We start from the raw sequence: 26,463 nt of genomic DNA on the forward strand, positions 1-26,463 counted from the left end.
AGAGAACCCAGGCAATTAAATCTTACTCTGGCTTCAGCCAAATGCTATCCTACTCTGGCGAGGAACTATGTTATTCCCAATATCAGAACCACTTCACAGGCTGTTCAGTAATCCCCTTTCTCTTTTAGCCGCTGTGCGTGTGATACTGGCCTCATAAAAATAGCCTTGCCCGGCTTTCTCCTGTTACCCCTTAACACCCTGAATTCATTTTAAGTAGCTCTCTCAATAGCTCACCTCTCGCCCCTGGCTGTGCTCCCATAACCAAACGTCAAGTCCACTTGGTTCAGACTGGTTCAAGCCAGTCAGGAGAGCGGCTTTTCGTGACTCCACTCACCAGGGAGATCACTGTGATAAACGTTTATAATGTCATTACAATAACCCCAAGAACTGGGTGGGAACTTTCCTACAGAAATGTAGGCCTCAGGTCAGGGGTAGACCAGAGACTGACTCACACATTTGGGCCAAAAGAACAACCATTAAAACAATGTATGCGATAGCCATGTTGAAAGAGCTTTTTTCAGATGTGATATGATAGACACCTCTGTGTAATTTTTCATCATACAGCATAATGTTGCAGAGCTAAGCAACTCAAACTAATCCAAGCAGGAATCCAGATTGGACTCTGAAAGGAGTCATGCTGTGAGACTGTGCCCTTTAATCTGGGGCTCTCGGAACCTGGTGGCAGAGCAAACACGGGCGTTTATTCACCCGTGGGGCGGCTCTGTTTTCAACAACAGACCCTCTCACCCTGATTGGTTTCATGCAACTGAACAGCTGGTTGCTGCTCTTGAGGTCTCTGTTGGTGTGAATGTGGACAGATGATGCTGCGAGACAGGGAAAATATTTAGCCTCCCTAGGTGTCAGTCTTGGACATCTTCCCAGAGTTGCTGGGAGATGTGTGTTAGTATCTTTTCCAACTTAAGTAATGAAGCATACATTTGCTGAAATATCATTCACCACTTCCCCTTTGACTTTTGGAGGGTCATGTCAGCAGTATAGTGGAGTTCTCCATAGCCGGTTTGGTCTAACATTGGTAGGCTACATCATGTCCAGAACAAACACACATACAGTACATTCGGAAAGTATTCAGCCAACGTGTATTTTTTCCACATTTCGTTATGTTACAGCCTTATTCTAAAATTGATTAAATTGCTTTTTTCCCTCATCAATCTACACACAATACCGCATAATGACAAAGCAAAAATACAATTTTAGACATTTTTGCAAATGTTTAAAAAAATAAAAAAACATCACATTTACTTAAGTATTCAGACCATTTACTCAGTACTTGGTTGAAGCCCCTTTGGCAGCGATTACAGCCTGTAGTCTTCTTGGGTATGACGCTACAAGCTTGGCAGACCTGTATTTGGGGAGTTTCTCCCATTCTTCTCTGCAGATCCCCTCAAGCTTTGTCAGGTTGGATGGGGAGCGTCTCTGCACAGCTATTTTCAGTTCTATCCAGAATTGTTAAATCGGGTTAAAGTCCGGGTTCTTGCTGGGCCACTCAAGGACATTCAGAGACTTGTCCTGAAGCCACTCCTGCATTGTCTTGGCTGTGTGCTTAGGGTTGTTGTCCTGTTGGAAGGTGAACCTTTGCCCCAGTCTGAGGTACTGAGTGCTCTGGAGCAGGTTTTCATCAAGGATCTCTCTACTTGGCTCTGTTCATCTTTCCCTCGATCCTGACTAGTCAGCCAGTCCCTGCAGCTGAAAAACATCCCCACATCCCCGAACCTCCGTCCCAGTCTCAAATCTCTGGAAGACTGAAACAGGTTTTCCTCAAGAATGTCCCTGTATTTAGCGCCATCCATCATTCCTTCAATTCTGACCAGTTTCCCAGTCCCTGCCGATGAAAAAAACATCCCCACAGATGGTGTACGTAAACTTCCGACTTCAATTGTATGTTTTATTATAAAGTCTTTATTGAACTCATTGACATAGTTTATTAAGTCAGTACAGTTAGCTCTTTCCGGAAACCCTGGTCAGAAGTAACATACATTGCAATACCATAGAAGAATGCAATTAACTGTATTTCACTCTCTGTGGTTCCCTCTCTTTTCAAGAAGGGGATTATGAATTCCAAGTCGTCCTGTAAGATCCCTCAGAGTTTGACTGTGGGAAACTGTATCAAAGTTCCTTGGGAACATTGGGTACCACAGTGTGAAAAACCCTGCCTGTCCTTTCCTCAGTCCAGGACTCAGAAATAATAAAACCATTTCTCCAAAAGTACAGAACAGAAGGGCATTATCTGTCAGACATGAAAGGCATAGCTCCACTCTTCCCAAATTCCTCATGAGTCAGTACTGTATTAACTATAAATCTGATAAATACAGTTGCTCTATAACACAGAATGGAGCTGTAAGCCTACTGGCCTCTTCTGATGTGGTACAATAGTTACACTATTGTGCATTCAGTTCATAGTAAGCTAAGGAAAGAATGTTCTTTTGAAGGACACAATAAAACATAGAGTTGAAGTCGGAAGTTTACGTACACCTTAGCCAAATACATTTAAACTCAGTTTTTCACAATTCCTGACATTTAATCATTGTAAAAATTCCCTGTTTTAGGTCAGTTAGGATCACCACTTTATTTTCAGTATGTGAAATGTCAGAATAATAGTAGAGAGAATGATTTATTTCAGCTTTTATTTCTTTCAGCACATTCCCAGTGGGTCAGAAGTTTACATACACTCAATTAGTATTTGGTAGCATTGTCTTTAAATTGTTTAACTTGGGTCAAATGTTTCGGGTAGCTTTCCACAAGCTTGCCACAATAAGATGGGTAAATGTTGGCCCATGCCTCCTGACAGAGCTAGTGTAACTGAGTCAGGTTTGTTGGCCTCCTTGCTCGCACATGCTTTTTAAGTTCTGCCCTCAAATGTTCTATAGGTTTGAAGTCAGGGCTTTGTGATGGCCACTCCAATATCTTGAATTTGCTATCCTTAAGCCATTTTGCCACAACTTTGTAAGTATGTTTAGGGTCATTGTACATTTGGAAGACCCCTTTGTGACCAAGCTATAACTTCCTGACTGATGTCTTGAGATGTTGCTGCGGCAGTGTAGCCTAGTGGTTAGAGCATTGGACTAGTAACCGAAAGGTTGCAAGTTCAAATTCCTGAGCTAACAAGGTACAAAATCTGTCGTTCTGCCCCTGAACAGGCAGTTAACCCACTGTTCCTAGGCTGTCATTGAAAATAAGAATTTGTTCTTAACTGACTTGCTTAGTAAAAAAAATAATAATAATATCCACATAATTTTAATTCCTCATGATGCCATCTATTTGTGAAGTGCACCAGGGTCTCCTGCTGCAAAGCACCCCCACAACATGATGCTGCCACCCCCGTGCTTCACAGTTGGGATGGTGTTCTTCAGCTTGAAAGCCTCCCACTTTTTCCCCCAAACATAACAATGATCATTATGGCCAAACAGTTCTATTTTTGTTTCATCAGACCAGAGGACATTTCTCCAAAAAGTATGATCTTTGTCCCCATGTGCAGTTGCAAACCGTAGTCTGGCTTTTTTATGGCGGTTTTGGAGCAGTGGCTTCTTCCTTGCTGAGCGGCCTTTCAGGTTATGTCGATATTGGACTCTTTTTACTGTGGATATAGATACTTTTGTACCTGTTTCCTCCAGCATCTTCACAAGGTATTTTGCTGTTGTTCTGGGATTGATTCGAACTTTTCACACCAAAGTATGTTCATCTCTAGGAGACAGAACGCGTCACCTTCTTGAGCGATATGACGGCTGCGTGGTCCCATGGTGTTTATACTTGTGTACTATTGTTTATACAGATGAACGTGGTAACTTCAGGCGTTTGGAAATTGCTCCCAAGAATGATCCAGAGTTGTGGAGGTCTACAATATTTCTTCTGAGGTCTTGGCTGATTTATTTTAATTTTCCCATGATGTCAAGCAAAGAGGCAGAGTTTGAAGGTAAGCCTTGAAATACATCCACAGGTACACCTCCAATTGACTCAAATGATGTCAATTAGCCTATCAGAAGCTTCTAAAGACATAATTTTCTGGAATTTTCCAAGCAGTTTAAAGGCACAGTCACCTTAGTGTATGTAAAATTCTGACACACTGGAATTGTGATACAGTGAATTATAGGTGAAATAATCTGTCTGTAAACAATTGTGGGAAAAATTACTTGTGTCATGCACAAAGTAGATGTCCTAACCGACTTGCCAAAACTATAGTTTGTTATCAAGAAATGTGTGGGGTGTTGAAAAAATAGTTTTAATGACTCCAAACTTTTGACTTCAACTGTATTTGTCATCGATCAAATGTAACATAGTTTCTTGCAATTAACTTCAAACATCTAAAGTTACATTTGAAGTACACCGCATGTCAATCTAAATGACTTACATAACTTTAGAGTGTCTCTGCTGGATGTTGCTTTTTTTACCTGAGGCAAATTACTCCATTCAGGTGTGAGGCTGGCCCACTGTGTGGAGGAAATCCCCATCAGGTAATCTATTGATGTAATGTTGTGGTAAGGGCAAGAAATAGCCTTCAACCAATAAAACAGCCTACAATAAAATTGCATTCCCCATAATAAAAAAAATTCACTGGGTTATATGGCAGCTAAGAGAAAAAAAAGAGATGACATTTCTAAAAGCCCAGTATGGCAACCTGGACCACCTACATGTAACATGGTCAATTTAAATCCGGAAAACAAATCTGTATGATATGTTACATTTCATATGGTACGTATTAATTTGTGGATGTCCATCATCCATTTCGTATGATATACTACGAATTGCATTTCGTACAATTTGTTGCGAATTTGCAAAACTTGTTAGTTAGGGTTGGAGTAAAAGCCTTCAGCACGATAGCTCTCCAGGAACAGGGTTGGAAACCCTTTGCTCTAGTCTATGAGACCAGGCTGAGTAGGCCTATGGCAATATGATGTTGTTGATGTATTACACAAAGAAGCTGGATGTGAAGTTGGGCTGGCATGGTTACACGTGGTCTGCGGTTGTGAGGCTGGATGGACGTACTGCCAAATTCTCTAAAACAACATTTGTGGCAACTTATGGTAGAGAAATTAACATTACATTTTCTGGCAACAGCTCTGGTGGACGTTCCTACAGTCAGCATGCCATTTGCACACACCCTCAAAACTTGAGACATCTGTGCAATTGAGTTGTGTGAAAAAAATCATATTTTAGAGTGGCCTTTTTTTATCCCCAACAATGAGATGATTGTGGAAATGGACGACCGAGCACACCCCATTCTCATCGACAGGGCTGTAATGGAGCAGACTGAGAGCTTCAAGTTCCTTGGTGTCCACATCACCAACAAATTAACATGGTCCAAGCACACCAAGACAGTCGTGAAGAGGGCACAACAAAACCTTTTCCCCCTCAGGAGACTGAAAAGATTTGGCATGGGTCCTCAGATCCTCAAAACGTTCTACAGCTGCACCATTGAGAGCATCCTGACTGGTTGCATCGCTGCCTGGTATGGCAACTGCTCAGCCTCCGACCGCAAGGCACTACAGAAGGTAGTGCGTACAGCCCAGTACATCACTGGGGTCAGGCTTCCTGCCATCCAGGACCTCTATACCAGGCGGTGTCAGAGGAAGGCCCTAAAATAAAAAATAAAAACTCCAGCCACCCTAGTCATAGACTGTTCTCTCTGCTACCGCACGGCAAGCAGTATCAGAGCGTCAAGTCTAGGTCCAAGAGGCTTCTAAACAGCTTTTCCCCCCAAACCATAAGACTCCTGAACATCTAATCAAATGGCTACCCAGACTATTTGCATTGCCCCCCTGCTACTCTCTTATTATCTATGCATGGTCACTTTAATAACTCTATCTACATGTACAGTGCCTTGCGAAAGTATTCGGCCCCCTTGAACTTTGCGACCTTTTGCCACATTTGAGACTTCAAACATAAAGATATAAAACTGTATTTTTTTGTGAAGAATCAACAACAAGTGGGACACAATCATGAAGTGGAACAACATTTATTGGATATTTCAAACTTTTTTAACAAATCAAAAACTGAGAAAATGGGCATGCAAAATTATTCAGCCCCCTTAAGTTAATACTTTGTAGCGCCACCTTTTGCTGCGATTACAGCTGTAAGGCACTTGGGGTATGTCTCTATCAGTTTTGCACATCGAGAGACTGAAATTTTTTCCCATTCCTCCTTGCAAAACAGCTCGAGCTCAGTGAGGTTGGATGGAAAGCATTTGTGAACAGCAGTTTTCAGTTCTTTCCACAGATTCTCGATTGGATTCAGGTCTGGACTTTGACTTGGCCATTCTAACACCTGGATATGTTTATTTTTGAACCATTCCATTGTAGATTTTGCTTTATGTTTTGGATCATTGTCTTGTTGGAAGACAAATCTCCGTCCCAGTCTCAGGTCTTTTGCAGACTCCATCAGGTTTTCTTCCAGAATGGTCCTGTATTTGGCTCCATCCATCTTCCCATCAATTTTAACCATCTTCCCTGTCCCTGCTGAAGAAAAGCAGGCCCAAACCATGATGCTGCCACCACCATGTTTGACAGTGGGGATGGTGTGTTCAGGGTGATGAGCTGTGTTGCTTTTACGCCAAACATAACGTTTTGCATTGTTGCCAAAAAGTTCAATTTTGGTTTCATCTGACCAGAGCACCTTCTTCCACATGTTTGGTGTGTCTCCCAGGTGGCTTGTGGCAAACTTTAAACTACACTTTTTATGGATATCTTTAAGAAGTGGCTTTCTTCTTGCCACTCTTCCATAAAGGCCAGATTTGTGCAATATACGACTGATTGTTGTCCTATGGACAGAGTCTCCAACCTCAGCTGTAGATCTCTGCAGTTCATCCAGAGTGATCATGGGCCTCTTGGCTGCATCTCTGATCAGTCTTCTCCTTGTATGAGCTGAAAGTTTAGAGGGACGGCCAGATCTTGGTAGATTTCCAGTGGTCTGATACTCCTTCCATTTCAATATTATCGCCTGCACAGTGCTCCTTGGGATGTTTAAAGCTTGGGAAATATTTTTGTATCCAAATCTGGCTTTAAACTTCTTCACAACAGTATCTCGGACCTGCCTGGTGTGTTCCTTGTTCTTCATGATGCTCTCTGCGCTTTTAACGGACCTCTGAGACTATCACAGTGCAGGTGCATTTATACGGAGACTTGATTACACACAGGTGGATTGTATTTATCATCATTAGTCATTTAGGTCAACATTGGATCATTCAGAGATCCTCACTGAACTTCTGGAGAGAGTTTGCTGCACTGAAAGTCAAGGGGCGGAATAATTTTGCACGCCCAATTTTTCAGTTTTTGATTTATTAAAAAAGTTTGAAATATCCAATAAATGTCGTTCCACTTCATGATTGTGTCCCACTTGTTGTTGATTCTTCACAAAAAATACAGTTTTATATCTTTATGTTTGAAGCCTGAAATGTGGCAAAAGGTCGCAAAGTTCAAGGGGGCCGAATACATTCGCAAGGCACTGTACATATTACCTCGACTAACCCGTGCCCCCTCACATTGACTCTGTACCGGTACCCCCTGTATATAACCTCGCTATTGTTATTTTACTGCTGCTCTTTAATTATTTGTTTCCTTTATTTATTGTTTTAGGTATTTTTTTTTCAACCTCATTGTTGGTTAAGGGCTTGTAAGTAAGCATTATACTAAGGTCTACACCTGTTGTATTCTGCACATGTAACAAATACTATTTGATTTGAACATGGCAGGGTAGCCTAGTGGTTAGAGCATTGGACAAGTAACTGAAAGGTTGCAAGTTCATATCCCCGAGCTGACAAGGTACAAAATCTGTCGTTCTGCCCCTGAACAGGCATTTAACCCACTAGGCCGTCACTGAAAATAAGAATTTGTTCTTAACTGACTTGCCTAGTAGCATAAAGGTAAAAAAAGTGCACCTGAATAATGATAATGCTGTTTAATCAGCTTCTTGATTGATATGCCACACCTGTCAGGTGGATGGATTATCTTGGCAAAGGAGAAATGCTCACTAACAGAGATGTAAAGAAATGTGTGCCATTTTGGGGGGAGAAATAGGCTTTTTGTGCATATGGAACATTTCTGGAATATTTTATTTCAGCTCATGATACATGGGACCAACACTTTACATTTATTTTGCATTTATATTTTTGTTCAGGATAGAATGTGTGAGTGGCAGTTCATCTCAAAGTACCTCCCCATCCAACCTGGCCTCAGAGCATTTCATATTATTCTGTACGTAAATCCGAGACACTCAATTTAGTATGATATGTTACATTTCGTATGGTATGTATTAATTTGTGGACGTCCATTACTCATTTCGTACATTTCAAATGATATGTTTCGAATTTGCTAAACATACAATATGTTAAGAATTTGCTAAATGTATGATATGTTATTAATTTTCAAAATATGCAATATGTTAAGATTTTGGCAAAAATTTACAATATCTTCCAGATTTTTGTAAAAAGTTAGATATGTTATGAATTCTACTTAGGTAGCTAATGTTGGCTCGCTGGCTAATATTAGCTAGGCTAGGGATTAAGGTTAGGGGAAAGGCTAGCTGAAATGTTTAAAGTTAGGTTTAGCTAAAAGTGTTAAGGGAAGGGTTAGCTAAAATGCTAAAGTTGTCCTTGATGAGATTTGAACTTGCAACCTTGGTTACTTGATGTTCACATTATAAATCCACCCCTCCACTCTGACCAACCACCCTACCTTCGTTTTTGCCTTAAGTAACTTGTCATATGTAACCATGTCAAATGTAACCTATCATTAATTTGAGTGTACCGGATTTAAGTTCACTATGTTACTTCAAGTCTATGAGACCAGGCTGTATCACAATCAGCGGCAACACGCGCTCCGTGCAAGTTGATGTTAGGCTACTTGCCAACAAGTAACCAGTTCTGACTGGACCAGACGCAATATTAACGATGTTCCTGGTAAATATTGCTCAGACTTCACACTCAAGCATCACCGGCAAAATAATGTCCTTCTGCGCTAACTCCGGAGGATCCCTTTACTTGTCGTTTAGAGTAGGTCTATTATGTGTATATTAAAGTGCATATATAAAACTTGTATTCACTGTAAAGAGAAAAGAAACAGTTATTTTTCATTGCGATAACAAATAATTACTCAGTTTAGTTTTTACAAATTCAAATGTGCTTTTACACTATTTGTGAAGAAACATTCAATCTGATTTGACTTCAAATACTTTGAAGAGCTTTCTGATCATCACAGGTAGGCTAATTACAAACGTTAACGTTTATAATTGATAGCCTATGCATGCAGTTGAATATCATGTCCCCCACCCCACCTATGTCCACTATTATCACGATGCATACAATGTAGCCTATCATTATTGAATTGATGGGCCTATTATCAAATAGAAGAAATCATATCCGTATTCAGTTGCGTTTACTCGGTGGCAGTGTGTTGTGTACGCTCTCTAGCTCCACACAGTCGCACATGATGAAGAGGAAGCAGAGTTTCCACGTTGGTAGCACACAAATCCGGACCAGCAAAAACAGCTTTGAACCGGTTTGGTCTCCGGCAACAAAGCTTCAGGCTATAAAACGAATACTGAGCTAATATGCTGGGGGACCCGGGTCTGCCTCACCGGACCTCAGATATAGCCTAGCGGGCGCTCGGCATTCGCCGGTGTTGTCGTATATATATTTTTTCGATTATACATAGTTATTATCGGGATACCAACCATCCTTCATGGCAACTCCCTGTAGGCAAACGCGCACGTCTCCTGCAGTTGCATGTTGTTGTGCTTGTGGCTGTTATATTTTTAATGTTGTTGAGGTAAGTCGCATGTATTTCCTTGTGTTAATAAAATAACAATCGGCTACTATAGCACAACATTATAACATAATAGGGCTATGGCTAAATACAGCGTAATATATATTTGTAGGCTATGCAATGGGTGATTAACTGCCAACGAATATCTCGTAAATGCAAGCAAAAAAAAACATTGTTTAATAAAGCAAATAGGTTGATATGTGTAGTTGGCACGGTGTTCCTCCATATAATGATGTTTATTGGAAATTTTTGGAAACTTGAGAGAGGATGCTGCAGTAGTGCACCGACAGCTCAATTTGCTCTCTGGCACAAATTATTCATGAAAGATAAAACACGTTTCCGTCAGCACAGGAAACAGGATGCGCTTCTAAAATATCGATGTTTCGTGCCAGAACTTATGTGAAATAGACAAAAGGCAGGTTAAAGTAGGCAGTCCAGACACCAAACCCCCCTCCTTCAAGGTGTGTTCTGCGAGGGCACAAAACGGGCAGCGCAGGATGGGAAGGTTGCACTTTGTTTAGGAAGTACAGTAACACGGGTGACCTGCCTGGTAGACCGGGCAAGAGCAGCATCAACATCAAGACGTGTGCATTTGGCATTTATCTACTACTTTAGAACTCAACTTATGACATGTATCTCTTCCTTGATCATGATTCCTGGTTCCAAACTTGCTTGTGATTTATTGTGTCTGTATTCTCATGCATTTGGTCAATTGCTTGTCTATTGCCCTTGTTTTTAAAACTTTTTGCTATTTTTCTGTTTTCCCCAGGAACCCTCCCTGTTGAAGTTGTAAGATCCAAGCAGACAGCATGAGTCTTCATATCTCAAAGAAAGCGCTGGATGGAGGTTGGGGATGGGTGGTCATTGTGGCCTGCTTCATGGCCCAGTTCCTGGCCTACGGCTCCCCCCAGTCGGTGGGCGTCCTGTATCCAGAGTGGCTCCACACCTTCCAGGAGGGGAAAGGCATGACGGCATGGGTCGGCTCGTTGGTCTCTGGAGTGGGACTCATAGCCAGTGAGTATTCTCCAAATATCTTTATTTATTTAGTTACTGTATAGGTATAGGCTAATGCTATCATCCAAAGACAGAGTTCACTGTGCTTAACTGCAGAATTCTGTATATTATAAAACATAGATTTCTTAACATACATTTATTCAACTCAGCATCTGAACATCTGTTCAAGAATTCCATATTGATTTACTTGGCATGGCTATGACTTGATATGCTTAACATCATGTCAGTGGTTAGACCTGCATTTACTTATCTATGTATTTTACAATTGCAGCTACATTGTCTCCTTTAGTTTTCACCTGGTATGCACCTGTTGCCGTTGTATAATTAATGATGTCACTGACAGAGAACCAGACAAAAGAATGGTCCAATGTCTCCATAAACACATACAGTTATGTGGTATTATGGGTGAAGTAACAGACCAGTTTTTATCTAACCAAGTTAGTGGCACATAAGATGGGAAAATGAGTATTTTACCTGCTACATATTAACAGTTGTGAAAGTGCAGTGCTGACTTGTCCTAGGTAGATGAAGAAAACTGTGCAATATTGGTGGCCTTAACACTTAGTTGAGGTTATTGGTTGATAAGTAATTTACATTTATATCATTTAGCAGATGCTCTTATCCAGAGCGACTTACAGGCGCAATAAGGGCACAGTCAGATTTTTCACCTCACTGACTCAGGGATTCGAACCAGCGACCTGTTGTTTACTGGCCCAACACTCTTGAATGCTAGGCTACCTGCCGCACCACAGTCAGCCCTGTCATACTTGCATACCCGTAGCTGTGACCATACAGAGGGTGTGTGTGGGAAAGGGAAAATGATAATAGGAAGGATAATAAAGCTTTGAACAGTTTCATTAGTTTGGAATGACCAGGGGACACAGGAGGACTCAGTTCACTGCGTGTCTGCAAGCTGTATTCAAAGATCAGAGATCACGGTCTTGGTTTACATTTACCACCAGGCTAAGCTTCCCTTCACTTTGTCGCCTTTTCAGAGGTCAGTGAAATGTCATGACAATACAGATTGCTCCCAGTACACGCGTGGGACTTGGCAGCTGGGCGATGCAGCCTTACACCGTGGGCTGTTTTAACTGGTGGTGAAATGGAAAGGAGGTGGAGACAGGGTTCAACAAGACGTGATTGGCTATTCTTTACGCACATCCTTGGGTTGTCAGTGGTCTGATCGGTAATTCAATATGTCTCCGCACAACAAGTGACATGCATAACAAGAACAGTAAGATTTAAGACTTTAAGGTTTTCATCACCATCTGTCTCCTCTATCCAGAGATTGACTGATTAACTGTACTAAAACAAGTAGTCAATTCAATGTGCATATAGCTTTGGAAACTAAATGGATTGGGCTGCATTTGACTTGGCACAATGCTAGGAAATCATAGCAGTCTTTAATGTGTTGGCAGCAGATTACGGGTTAGTGAGGTGATACTGTCTCAGGCCCGACACCAGGATAAAGTGACTAAGGGGGCAGTTGAAATCGGTGAGAGGGCAAAACATTTTCACATTGAATTCTGCCTGTATCGAGCTATACCACAAACAAAGTTTGAATGCCAAGACCATTGATTGAGTGCTTTGAAGCGACAGGCTACAGATTTGGTGCCACCTATCTCTGCCAAGTACCCCCTGACTGCAGTGTGTCAAGTACCCCCTGACTGCAGTGTGTCAAGTACCCCCTGACTGCAGTGTGTCAAGTACCCCCTGACTGCAGAGTGTCAAGTACCCCCTGACTGCAGTGTGCAGTTCTGGGCTGGGCAGTTAAACATTTGACTCCGCCCACATTTTACCCCACCCACCTGTTGTTGTTTTTTTGTCCATCTGAGGTTTGACAGTCACACACTGAATACAAACATGTTTGTGCAAGGCACACGTTGAATACATATGCATTTAATTTTTGAAGATCGTAAGAAATATTATATAAAGTGATACCAGAACATGTTGTAACACTTTTTGCTTCATGCTATGAGACAAGCCACTGATATTGTTGCAGTGAACAGACTTGTTATGTCATGTACTGTTAAAATTGTTGATAAATGTTATATTATTTCAATGTGTATATACACACACATTACAGTTACTACTTATCCTGATTTATAATGCTATTTACTTTCCTCATTAGAATGGAGACATACGATACCATATAGACATACTGACAAGCTGAATGTGCTTTGTCCATTAAGTTATACCAGCTCCAGTAAAGAGATCAGACTCGGGTGACTTCTACATCATCTTTACTAAACAACACAATTAACAATTGAAACAATTAACACAGCAGACAAAAACAAGGTTTGACCACTCCTCAAAAATGGCTTCACTTCTGCTCCTCAAGAGTCATTTTCTTGTTGTCAACTGCCTCCACATAGAACATCTCATAATCTCTCTGTAACTGGAACATGAATGGTTCCTTAAGGAGAATATTTTCCTCTTCATCCAAGCCATCATACAACTGTAGTTCTTTAAGTGGTCTTCCCCGTCCATCCCAATTACACTAGGGAAGGAAACAGTGCCTTTAAATGTTAAGCGTTCTCACCACCTTGCTGCCTCTAGGGTGTCTTTTAGAAGAACATCTGCTTCCTTGACAAATAAATATTAATAGTGCCTCATTGGGTGATCAAGACAAATTACACCCCACTTTCATGCAAACAAAAGCCACTATTACTAAAAGGGTTTTCAGTGATATCTATAACTACTCAACAGGTCATGACAACTATTATATCTTGCCATGCATCAAGCCTTCAGCATCACACACAGTAGACTACATACCCAGTTCACAGCTCCCAGTGTATTTTGTTTTCATTATTGTCTAGAAAGAAAACAGATTGTGGTCATTAAGTAATGTAAGGGAACCTCTAGGGATGTGTATACAAGAATGTGCCTTACTTTAGCTAATAGCCTATACAGCACCCGGTCCTGCAGAACTGGATGCTGATGTGACATGCTGTGACTTCTTGGAGGGGGGAGGGGGGGCTCGCCTTCAACATCATCCTGAAATATTCATCATATGATCACACTCATCATATGACACCTACCTGTAGTGCGTTCTGTTTTCGCCACCTTTTTTGATCTTTCAACCGCTCTTCTTCAGACCTTAGTGGGTGAATGACATACATTCAATATGAAAATATATTCAGGTCAGCCTGGCTATAGTGAAACAAGTGATTTTAAGGATGCAAATTAAACGTTTTATAATGTTTAAGACTTACGGCATTGGAAAGTTCTGCAGGAGAACTAGGCACCACCATCGCCAAATTTGCTGCATGTTTTCCTTTGAAAACGAAAATCATATGGGCATCCCAAAAAATCTTATCTACTAGTGTACTGCAAGTTAAGAGTAGGTTGTTAAGTTTGATAGTTATGATAATAACAATAAGTTCATAATAATCCCCCCCCCCCAAGAAGTCAGAGCATGTTACATCAGCATCCAGCTCTGCAGGAGTTTGATGTATGAATTGTGTATGTAGTGTAAAAAATAGGTCCAAAAAAGTGTCAAGAATAATAAACAAGAAATCATATGAGCAATAACAAGTGTGCTTTGCATGCTGCAAGCACAATCAATTGGTGCAGTTCAGTGAAATAATTTTAAAGAAATATCTAACATGATCATCATCCACACCAAAAGTCCTCCAAGGTCCAGGGGACAAGATCTTGTGGGGCCACTGGACGTTGATGCTATGTCAGGTGCTTCAGAAACTGTGATCTGTTGATTATTGTTGCCTTACAGTAGCAACAATGAAAGTGTGTCACATTTCTACAACTGAAGCCACACTTTATGATTGTGAACTCTGAAAGAGAGGAATAACAGTAAAGTAAGTTGCACAATTAAATTCACTGATGTAACTGGGGGGAAAAAATAGGGCAAATCAAAAAACGTTAACTTCAAATATATACAAGAAAGAAAGAAAGAAATAGTACCTCTGTGCCTCACTGAAGCATGACCTTTGTGGTTGTTGACCATATTGTTCAGATATGGTTCAGCCTTATATGTGCATTAGGGGCAGTGATGAAGTTGACTGCTGCTGCATTTGCTACATTTTGGGACACTCACCCTCCAATAACACACTAACGTGTCTCTGCCAAAGAAAATAAGCATAAACATAAAAGGCATGATAATTAGAAATACATAAAATAAGCAATAGGCATTTAATTTCATTATTGTATATACTAGGTGTAGGCTCTGTAGACTCGCTACACACACCGCGGCGCACTCTGTCCATTGTGCTGAGCTCAGCGGATAAACAGATTGTTCGGTAACCTGTCACTCAATCATTTGAACTTTATTGCTATTTTTATATAAGGCCATAAAACTGAGGGGGCACACGTTTCAACTGATGGGGCTGAGACCCCTTTTGCCCCGCTGTGGATCTGGGCCCATACGAAACAATTCACACCTTCACTTTTTATACATTTTGTTGTGTTACAGTCTGAATTTAAAATTAATTACATTCAGAAACAATTTACACCTTCACTTTTTATACATTTTGTGCCTTCAGAAACAATTCACACCTTCACTTTTTATACATTTTGTTGTGTTACAGCCTGAATTTAAAATGAATTACATTTAATGTTTTTCTCACTGGCCTACTCACAATACCCCATAATGCCAAAGTGGAATTGTGTTTTTTGACATTTCTACAAATTTATTGAAATTAAAATCTAAAATGTCTCGAGTCAATAAGTATTCAAACTCTTTGTTATGGCAAGCCTCAATAAGTTAAGGAATACAAATGTGCTTAACAACTAGCATAATAAATTGCATGGACTCACTCTGTGCAAAATAGTGTTTAACATGATATTTGAATGACTAGCTCATCTCTGTACCCCACACTGACAATTTTCTGTAAGGTCTCTCAGGTAAAGCAGTGAATGACAAACATCAAACAAATTCAACCACAAAAACCAGGGAGATTTTAAATGCATTACAAAGAAGGGAACCTGTTGGTAGATTGGTAACAATTTAAAAAAGCAGACATTGAATATCCATTTCAGCATGCTGAAATTATTAATTACATTTGGATTTTTATTTTATATATTTTTATTTAACCTTTAACTAGGCAAGTCATTTAAAAGAAAAATATAGGACAAAACACACATCTCGACAAGAGACACCACAACACTAAAGTACATAAAGAGAGACCTAAGACGACAATATAGTATAGCAACAACACAGCATGGAAGCAACACAACATGACAACAACATGGTAGCAACACAACATAGAAGCAGCACAACATGGTAGCAGCACAAAACATGGTCCAAATATTATTGGGCACAGACAACAACACAAAGTCAAGAAGATAGAGACAAAAATACATCACTCGAAGCAGCCACAACTGTCAGTAAGAGTGTCCATGATTGAGTCTTTGACAGTGAAAAGAAGGAAGCCTGTACAGAATAAAAATATTCCATAACATACATCCTGTTTGCAATAAGGCACTAAAGTAAAACTGCAAATGGCCTCCGGAGTGGCGCAGTGGTCTAAGGCAGATCTGGGTTCTTTACTACAGCTCCGGGTACGATCCCGGGCTGTGTCACAGCCGGCCGCGACCAGAAGACCCATGAGGCGGCACACAATTGGCCCAGTGCCGTCTGTGTTAGTAGAGGGTTTAGCCGGCCAGGATGTCCTTGTCCCATCCTGTTTTAGCGACTCTTGTGGCTGGCCGGGCGCATGCATGCTGACACTGTCCCCAGTTGGACGGTGTTTCCTCCGACACATTGGTGCGGTTGGAGTTAAGCGAGCAGTGTGTCAAGAAACACTTTGGCTTGGCAGGGCCGTGTTTCGGAGGATGTATGGCTCCCGAGTCCGTACAGGAGTTGCAGCAATGGGACAAGACTGTAACTACCAACTGGATATCACGGAATTGAGAGATACAACAAGTAAATAAAAAAAGCAGCAAAAATATTAATTTTATGTTCTGAATACGGAGCTATGTTTGGGGCAAATCCAACACAACACATCACTGAGTACCACTCTTCATATGTTCAAGCATGGTGGGGGCAGCATCATGCTATGGGTATGCTTGTCATCGGCAAGGACTATGGAGTTTTTTTAATGATAAAAAATAAATGGAATAGAGCTAAGCACCGGCAAAATCCTAGATGAAAACCTGCTTCAGTCTGCTTTCCACCAGACACTGGGAGACACATTTACCTTTCAGCAGGACAATAACCTAAAACACAAGGCCAAATATACACTGGAGTTGCTTACCAAGATGATATTGGATGTTCCTGAGTGGCCTAGTTACAGTTTTGACTTAAATCGGCTTGAAAATCTATGGCAATACTTTAAAAAATTTTTTTATCTACCAATGATCAACAACCAACAAGACAGAGCTTGAACAATAAAAATAAATTAAAAAAAGTGCAAATATTGTAAAATCCAAGTGTGCAAAGCTATTAGAGACTTACCCAGCTGTAATCACTGCCAAGCGTGATTTTGACACTTATCTAATCGACATATTAGGTTGTTTTTTTTTAAACATTTCTTCCAGTTTAACATTTGATTATTTTGTGTAGATCGTTGACAAAAAATGACAAATATATTTTAATCCTACTTTGTAAAACAACAAAATGTGGAAAAAGTAAGGGGGCGTGAATACTTTCTGAAGGCACTGTAAGATATATTTCTGTAACTCGGCGTGCTTTTAAATTCGATATGTTGTGAGGATGATGACGAACGAACATCACAGGCTGCCCTTTTCCCTGACCCTTTACCTCTGCTTAGGTGTCTAATAACTAGCTAGTGCCGCTTAAGGGGACCTCGTTGTAATCATATGAGGAGAACGAATAGGGTCACAAGCACGCTGTCCTACATAGGGAGCGATAAGGTTAAAATAATATCAGGGCAGAAAAGGGGACCATGTCACATGGTTAAAGTTGATACATCAGGTTTTCCTGCCATGAAATAGCCCAACATGTACGGTACACCTTGAATGGTATCACTTTCCTTTTTGCTACTTTTGTATTGTTTAGGAAAGCCATCTGTTGCTAACACCGCATGCATCCTGAATGGACCATATTAATTCCATCATGTGTATTTCTTTGTGTCATCTCATTTTTGCTACTCCCTAACTCACTGAGTCTATGTACCCTCAATGTAGCCTCAACTTTCCCACACACACACACACACACTGAATTCTCACTTTCTCTCTGCCCTATTTTCTCCCCCAGGTCCTGTCTGCAGTGCCTGTGTGGATAACTTTGGGGCACGCCCTGTGACCATCTTCAGTGGGGTCATGGTGGCAGGGGGCCTGATGCTCAGCGCCTTCGCCCCAAACGTCCAGTTTCTCATCTTCTCTTACGGGATTGTCGTCGGTAAGTGAGAAGCTCGTGATGGTCTTTTTCTGCTAAAGCAAGTCTGCGGTTTGTGTGATCCACTATTAGATATAGGATTAGCCTTGCAAGTGTGAGAAATTATAGGAAGTTGCTTGTTTACTCTGTGGTTTTGTTGGAAATTAATTGTGTTTTTAACTCATCATTACATAAAACTATTACACAGTTAAGCAATAACACAAGTAAATGATAGATAAGACACATAAGAAGAATTGCACATGCACTGTGAGGGTATGTGTAGGATGAGGGTATATGTAGGATGTATTCAGAAATATAAAAATAGGTTAGAGTCGGATTGCCATGTGACTGATGCCTCCCCCAACAGTTTGAATGCACCCATCACAGCTCATTATCTAACACCCAGTGACAGCTGTGCCATGCTAAGGGGGAAAGAGCCCAATAGACGGCCACTGCCTGTGGCATTGGCCTGAGAGAGAGGCCATGCATATTTGAAGAAAGGTGTCTATTTTTAGACCATCCCTTAAACTCAACACGTGTGGCTCAATATTCTCTCATCACTTTTCCGCCCAGTCATCCTTTGAGGATCAAATTATCGTTGGGGTAATTTTACATTAAACAAAAGTTATTTGTATGGTTAATATGTAACTTATTTATCACAGAACAACATATTTTAAACATGGTGAATTCACTCTATGTTATTACATGACTAAGATGGCCTTACCCAAGTCCCACAGTTTCACATTAATGTACACAGTTTACTGTGCAAGGCTTTGCTCAGAACATTAAATGTCTTCTTCAACATGGTAAAAAAATAAGGTACTGTAGCTACATGCTCCTCTAAAATGTGCTAATCAAAATACCTCTGTTGTTTTTGTTGTCCACAGGTCTTGGCTGCGGTCTTGTCTATGCTGCCACATTGACCATCACCTGTCAGTACTTTGACAAGAGACGTGGCCTCGCCCTCGGCATAGTCACCACAGGTACTTCAGCCCCCCTCTTCGCTCACTGGGTTCACACCAAGTCTTCATGCTCAGTTCTTTCATGTTTCAGAAGCCGGAAGTCTTGGAATGCCAAGGTAAACATTCTAGTCTAGAAACACTGTAGCCTTGTGATTAGGGAAGTGGACTGGTGACAAGAAGAACACTGGTAATACAACACAGTTCTGGGGCATTCTGTGTTTGTCCCCTTGAGGGAGGGTAGCTTTAGGTAATGATGTACCACTAAGCAAGGATTTTATTAAATTCATATTAATGAATGTCTAAGGGCTCATTCTTGGAATGCCAACACTATATTTTCCCTTCTCTCATTTAGGCACAAGTGTGGGAGGGTTCCTCTATGCCACAGCTCAAAATGAGCTGATTGTTCTCTTTGGCCTGGAAGGCTGTCTGCTGATCATCGGGGCCTTGGCCCTCAACCTCATGGCCTGTGCCGGCTTCATGAGGCCCCTGAACATGCCTGGCTACTACCTCAAACAGAAGGCTGCTCTGGAGCGCACAAAGGAGCAGCCTTTCACAAAACCGCCTGCTGACGACCTCAAGACCACACCGGGCACTGGCGAGAAAAAGCTGGCGATCAAGGATCACCTGATTACCATCGACGCCAAAGACATCCCCACACCTGACAACAAAAGGGGGTTCATGGCAGGTTTAGCCATTGTGAAAATTATCAAGAAGAAGCGTCAGGCTTACTCAAAGTACATGCACTCTACGGCTGACTTCCTGCATGACAGAAACTTCATGGCCCTCTGCATAGCTATATTCCTGTTCAGCCTAGGAGCCTTCCCCCCGGTCCTCTTCATGGAGGACGTGGCCCAGAGTGAGGGCCTCATCGACGAGGTCAAAATCATCCCCCTGGTCTCTATTGTAGCCATCACTACCGGTGTGGGCAAGCTGACCCTGGGCATGCTAGCAGACATGAGGTGGATCAACAGTGTGTTCCTGTACGCCTTCACCCTGCTGGGGACCGGGACGGCCCTTCTCCTCATCCCCATCTCCAAGAGTTACGTAGGCCTGCAGGTCCTCTCAGCTGTGGTGGGCTTCTTCTCTGGGAACTGGTCCCTAACGTCATACATCACTACCAAGATCGTGGGCCTGGACAAACTGACACAAGCCCATGGGATCCTCATGTTCTTCGGTGGATTCGGGATCATGCTTGGGCCCCCTGTTGTTGGTAAGAAAGATCCCACTTCGGACACCATTGGTCAACATTGCTGTGTGTGTGGTCCACATTTACAGTCGTTAGGTTAGAGCTTGTACAGGTTCATGTTCATGCTTTTACAGATAATCACTCTTCCATATGTCAAAACTATTTTAAGGATGATGTAATCTTAATGCGTGAGTGAGAATGTGGAACTCAGGATGTTGGCCTTTAGCTAGTCTTTTGCTGACTCATATCGTCGAGAGATTTTGCTGAAATTGTTTTTTTTCTCTCTCTCTTCTTCCTGTTCCAGGGTGGTTCTTTGACTGGACCCAGTCCTATGACCTGGCCTTCTACTTCAGTGGAGGCTCTGTGCTCCTGGGTGGAGTCACGCTCTTTCTGTGTGCTCTGCCCTGCTGGGACAAAAAGAAGGCTGACATCGGCAGGCCCGACATTCAGTACACCAGCAACTGTGACAAAGTTGCCTCTGTAGCCTGAACACTAACTTTCACATTGGCCTTGCTCTCCAGTGCTCCCAGCGATTTTTGCTGATACGCTCTGTACCCTTCAAGAGGTTTCTTTTTCCCTGGTGCCAGATTTCACAGATGTGTACCTGAGAAGAGCTTTGAAGTAGGCCTTTTCTATACATCTTTATTGCGTTTTTAAGACTTCTTACATTAAACTACAGAATTTTGAAAGATGCCTATGTTGAACATTTTAATAACGGCCTCATTTTAAGAGGCCTAATTCAACAAAATTGTTTCTCAACAAATTAATGCAATAGATTATGTTTACTTAGAATAAATGCTGTTTTTTTACATTTCTGGATCTTTACTTGGGTCAAATGGAAAAGGCATTTTCCTCTGGTGACCCTGTGGAGAAATACAAACCAACAATGGCCTGTGAAGATGTTGGTTGAAAACACAAAAGGCTGTTCAAATATCTCAGCATATTGAAATGTATAACCATGCAAAATTTAAATTCGAAAGAATTTCCCAGGTATTTACTGGAAAAAATCCAGGGATTGGAAAAAAACGAGGGAATGCACTTTAATGTACTCTTTTCAATTCTAGCCGCACAAATGTTTTGTTTCTATCTTACCAAAGCACCAGGATGGTGGATGCCTGTCAACACGTTATGCCTGATGAATACAAATCTTGCTTTTTAAGTTCATTGGCATTGTATTTTACTTGTATTGTCCAAACTGTTGTTTTTTTTGTTAGTTAAGGAGGTACTAAACACCTCACTCTGTCTTGACCGGACTAAGAACTTGCTGAATAATATGCTGTGCAAATACCAGAGACTGTACAGGAATAAGGTCCAGTTCCTTAAACTAGTTTGTTGGTTCTTTGTGGCATGACCCCTTTCCTGCATTTGTTCACCAGGCTGGTCCTATTCATAATGGTTTAATGTGTTTTTTTGCGTCTGTGCATGTTTTTGTACTTTTTTTTATAGTACTACATTTTGTACGTTCAACTCTTTCAATGTTTATAAGCAACTTTGTATACAGGATGCACTGAACCAGTCCCAGATATGCATTGTATGTAAAGATGGCATGCATTATTGCCATTATGATTTTATGTTAAGAAATATAATAATTGTGATACCTGCTTTGTTAGTCACTTGAAGATCCCATAAAAAAAAAGTTAAATCAACCACAACATATTTCAGTTTATATTCTTCCTCAAATATAAGACTATTGGGATATTGTTTTATTCTTAGTCAAGCTTCTTTGTAAAAGTATTTACAGGGTTGAAATCTGTGATCTGTGATCCAAAAAGGTTAGAAACAGTAGAACTGTCACTTTATATGATGTTGAACCACTCTGTCTTATTCTTTTTTTAAATGTCTGGGTTACAGTATTTATGTTTGCAATATTTCGCTCTTTCTATTTTGTTATTTTCAACAAAAAAGTTCCAATAAATGAAATTCAATATTGTGATTGTAGATGTTTTTTAATGCTTGTCTGACTAACATAAAATATGATTCACTGAAGACCTTTCTTCTTGACTTCAGCACATATTGTGAACATTTTGGTTTTATTTAGAGAGTGAGCACATATGTAAACTCTAGAGACTCCTTGGAAAGTTTGACCTAATTCTGTCCTTTGGCAGTGCAACATCCTAGGGATGGACCGACATGTACAGAATGGTTGCCTTGAGGGAAATGGGGGAGGATCATGCTTTTACATTTCAGTCAAGGGGAGGGTTTAGCCTTTTTTTTATTTAGTCCAGGGGAGGGTCATGTAATTTGTAATTAATACAATGTTTATATTTCTCAGTGTTTTAGAATTAGTTGCTTATTAGGCTATATATTCAGGTGTGCCCAATGCCGCTCCTCATCTCTGATTCTCCGCTGGGCATGCAATATCAAACCTGCCTATAGGATATTTAATGTGATCTCAATCAAATGATCCATACATAGCCGTGGATATTTATAGACTTTAAAGTGCGTGCTCGGAGAAGCACAGGAGCAAAGTAAAATTTCTTGCTGGGATTCTTGCATTACACAGAGCAGTGGCTATTCCAACCCTGAACCCCGGCCTGCTCTGCTCTTGCTGATCAAAGAACATTTTTGTGTGCTGCCTGACCAATGGCTGTGCTGTGTAGGCCTATGGCGGCAGATCAGGAGGAGAGCCAACAGCTTCTTCCCAAAAATATTTTTTAGGCCTTGTAAAAAAAACTGCACTATCTTGCTCATGGACTAGCCTGTAGCATATGTTCTATAGAGCCACACAGTGGCGGTGTCATGATAACCATAAAACCTAGCGGTCAAACAGGGAAATGGTTCCAATCGTTTTTCCACCATTCATTTTTTCCATAGGGAATTTTAGAAAATAAGGGCTGTGTTTTGTGTAGACTTACCCTGGCGTGACGTTTTGATAACCACGTAAATCTCTCTGGAACAAGGTGACCTTTATCAATATCTTTACCTCTATGGTAGAGAAACAATTGGAACCATTTCCTTGTTTGACCGCTAGGTTTTATGGGTATTATAATTCATTCTGTGGTACTCTATTCAGTATGAGAAGGAGAGGCTAAGATGAAAAGGAGGACCTGATGTCAACTCTGATAGCATGTTACTACTGTAATTGATTTTATTCAAAACAATATGTTTCTTGTCCATTATGTATTTATCATAGTTATTGAATTTACAATAATCCAGATTCTAGGGTACTTACATTGTGGTGCTGAAACTTGAAGCAGTAGCTGCAGCACAATCATTCGGAAATGACAGCTCATGGTGCTGAAAGTAGGAACATTTGAGTAGGCATAATTTGTTTCAAGCTTCTTGATTTGAATTAGGCTACAAACAACAAGGGTGCTTTTTGTTGGAGCCTATTTCTTCCTATTTAATAAATAAGACGTGGGTCTATATACCTGTTTGACCAAGGCTGAAATATACAGTGCCTTGCGAAAGTATTCCGTCCCCTTGAACTTTGCGACCTTTTGCCACATTTCAGGCTTCAAACATAAAGATATAAAACTGTATTTTTTTGTGAAGAATCAACAACAAGTGGGACACAATCATGAAGTGGAACGACATTTATTGGATATTTAAAACTTTTTTAACAAATCAAAAACTGAAAAACTGGGCGTGCAAAATTATACTTTGTCCTTCTGGGTCAGTCTCCAAGAGCTTTCCACACCTGGAATTGTAACATTTGCCCATTATTCTTTATAAAATTCTTCAAGCTCTGTCAAATTGGTTGTTAATCATTGCTAGATAACCATTTGCATGTCTTGCCGTATATATAAAATTGCAACTCAGCCCCTCGGGAACATTCACCGTTTTCTTGCTAAGCAACTCCAGTGTAGATTTGGCCTTGTGTTTTAATTAAGTTATTGTCCTGCGGAAAGGTGAATTCATCTCCCAGTGTCTGGTGGAAAGCAGACTGAACCAGGCTTTCCTCTAGGATTTTGCCTGTGCTCGCAGATCACTGCACCTGTACATAGACCACCTGTAAATAGCCCATCAAACTACCTCATCCCCATACTGTATTTATTTATTTATCTTGCTCCTTCGCACCCCAGTATCTCTACTTGCACATTCATCTTTTGCACATCTATCACTCCAGTGTTTAATTGCTATATTGTAATTACTTTGCCACCATGGCCTATTTATTGCCTTACCTACCGTATCTTACCTCATTTGCACACACTGCATATAGACTTTTTCTCTATTGTGTTAATGTTTGTTTATTCCATGTGTAACTCTGTGTTGTTGTTTGTGTCGCACTGCTTTGCATTATCTTGGCCAGGTAGCAGTTGTAAATGAGAACTTGTTGTCAACTAGCCTATCTGGTTAAATAAAGGTGAAATAAAAAAATACAAAAATTAAAAAGTCAATGAGTGGGTATATTGATACACCATCCAAAGTTTAATTAATAACTTCACCATTTTATTTAACTGTTATTTAACTCGGAAAGTCATCATGCTCAAAGGGATATCCAATGTCTGATTTTTTAAATATTTTTACCCATCTACCAATAAGTGCCCTTCTTTGTGAGGCATTGGAAAATCTCCCATGTCTTTGTGGTTGAATCTGTGTTTGAAATACACTGCACGCCTGAGGGACTTTACAGATAATTGTATGTGTGGGGTACAGAGACAAAGTAGTCATTCAAAAAGCATGTTAAACACTATTATTGCACACAGTGAGTTCATACAATTTATTATGTGGCTTATTCCTGAACTTCCTGAACTTATTTTGACTTGCCATAACAAAGGGATTGAATAATTGAATACTTGTGACGTTTCCGCTTTTAATTCTTTATTAATATGTAAACATTTTTCCATATTATGGAGTATACCAGTGACACAAAATCTCAATTGAATCCATTTCAAAATCAGGCTGTAACACAATGTTTTGGGGAAAAAGTCAAGGGGTGTGAATACTTTCTGAAAGCACTGTAGATTGAATCCAGGTTAGAGTTTCCATATGAAATGTGTGTTTTTGCTAACCTATAGCTGACATAAGGGGTGAGAGGCAGAATGTTAATATATCACAGTGTAAGCTTTGGTTCCCACAAACATGCTTCCCATCATTGTCTGCAAATTTTGCTTCATGATGTGGGTTAAAGAACTTGCAATATGCAAAGCTTGTGTTTACATGCAGCTCAACCACTAGTTTGAAAATAAGATTATGGCATGTTATGACCTCTATATCAGGCGGTGTCAGAGGAAGGCCCAGAAAATTGCCAAGACTTCAGCCACCCAAGCCATAGATTGTTCAAAATCAAAATCAAATCAAATCAAATCAAATTTAATTGTCACATACACATGGTTAGCAGATGTTAATGCGAGTGTAGCGAAATGCTTGTGCTTCTAGTTCCGACAATGCAGTAATAACCAACAAGTAATCTAACTAACAACTCCTAAACTACTGTCTTATACACAGTGTAAGGGGATAAAGAATATGTACATAAGGATATATGAATGAGTGATGGTACAGAGCAGCATAGGCAAGATACAGTAGATGGTATCGAGTACAGTATATACATATGAGATGAGTATGTAAACAAAGTGGCATAGTTAAAGTGGCTAGTGATACATGTATTACATAAGGATGCAGTCGATGATATAGAGTACAGTATATACGTATGCATATGAGATGAATAATGTAGGGTAAGTAACATTATATAAGGTAGCATTGTTTAAAGTGGCTAGTGATATATTTACATCATTTCCCATCAATTTCCATTATTAAAGTGGCTGGAGTTGTGTCAGTGTGTTGGCAGCAGCCACTCAATGTTAGTGGTGGCTGTTTAACAGTCTGATGGCCTTGAGATAGAAGCTGTTTTTCAGTCTCTCGGTCCCAGCTTTGATGCACCTGTACTGACCTCGCCTTCTGGATGATAGCGGGGTGAACAGGCAGTGGCTCGGGTGGTTGATGTCCTTGATGATCTTTATGGCCTTCCTGTAACATCGGGTGGTGTAGGTGTCCTGGAGGGCAGGTAGTTTGCCCCCGGTGTTGCGTTGTGCAGACCTCACTACCCTCTGGAGAGCCTTACGGTTGAGGGCGGAGCAGTTGCCGTACCAGGCGGTGATACAGCCTGCCAGGATGCTCTCGATTGTGCATCTGTAGAAGTTTGTGAGTGCTTTTGGTGACAAGCCGAATTTCTTCAGCCTCCTGAGGTTCACTCTGCTACCGTCTGGAAAACGGTACCAGAGCATCGGTTCTCGGACCAACAGGCTCCGAGACAGCTTCTACCCCAAAGCCATAAAAATGCTAAATAGCTAT

General features: G+C 40.8%; 1 protein-coding gene and 1 long non-coding RNA gene across 7 annotated transcripts; one reads left to right on the forward strand and one right to left on the reverse strand.

Annotated features, from left to right (window-relative positions):
- The first annotated feature begins 8,893 nt into the window (after window positions 1–8,893).
- Window positions 8,894–22,162, forward strand: LOC135512286 (monocarboxylate transporter 9-like). 6 transcript variants are annotated; one of them, XM_064934163.1, is made up of 6 exons: window positions 8,894–8,998; window positions 10,540–10,784; window positions 17,962–18,105; window positions 18,969–19,064; window positions 19,396–20,253; window positions 20,534–22,162. In XM_064934163.1, the coding sequence occupies exons 2-6, from the start codon at window positions 10,580–10,582 to the stop codon at window positions 20,716–20,718; spliced, it is 1,488 nt and encodes a 495-aa protein (XP_064790235.1). In that variant the 5' UTR covers window positions 8,894–8,998; window positions 10,540–10,579; the 3' UTR covers window positions 20,719–22,162. The 6 variants fall into 6 exon arrangements, with proteins under 6 accessions (XP_064790235.1, XP_064790229.1, XP_064790232.1 ...); XM_064934157.1 differs by having other exon boundaries at window positions 8,899–9,203; XM_064934160.1 differs by lacking the exon at window positions 8,894–8,998 and adding an exon at window positions 9,464–9,773.
- LOC135512287 (uncharacterized) lies at window positions 13,132–14,935 on the reverse strand. Its single transcript, XR_010451393.1, has 5 exons — window positions 14,709–14,935; window positions 14,000–14,578; window positions 13,826–13,883; window positions 13,560–13,599; window positions 13,132–13,284 (listed from the first exon to the last, which is right to left on the reverse strand). It is a non-coding gene; the product is annotated as an uncharacterized LOC135512287 (long non-coding RNA).
- Window positions 22,163–26,463: the final 4,301 nt, after the last annotated feature.

This window comes from Oncorhynchus masou, chromosome 24 (genome assembly GCF_036934945.1).
Source record: "Oncorhynchus masou masou isolate Uvic2021 chromosome 24, UVic_Omas_1.1, whole genome shotgun sequence".
NCBI classification, from domain to species: Eukaryota; Metazoa; Chordata; class Actinopteri; order Salmoniformes; family Salmonidae; genus Oncorhynchus; species Oncorhynchus masou.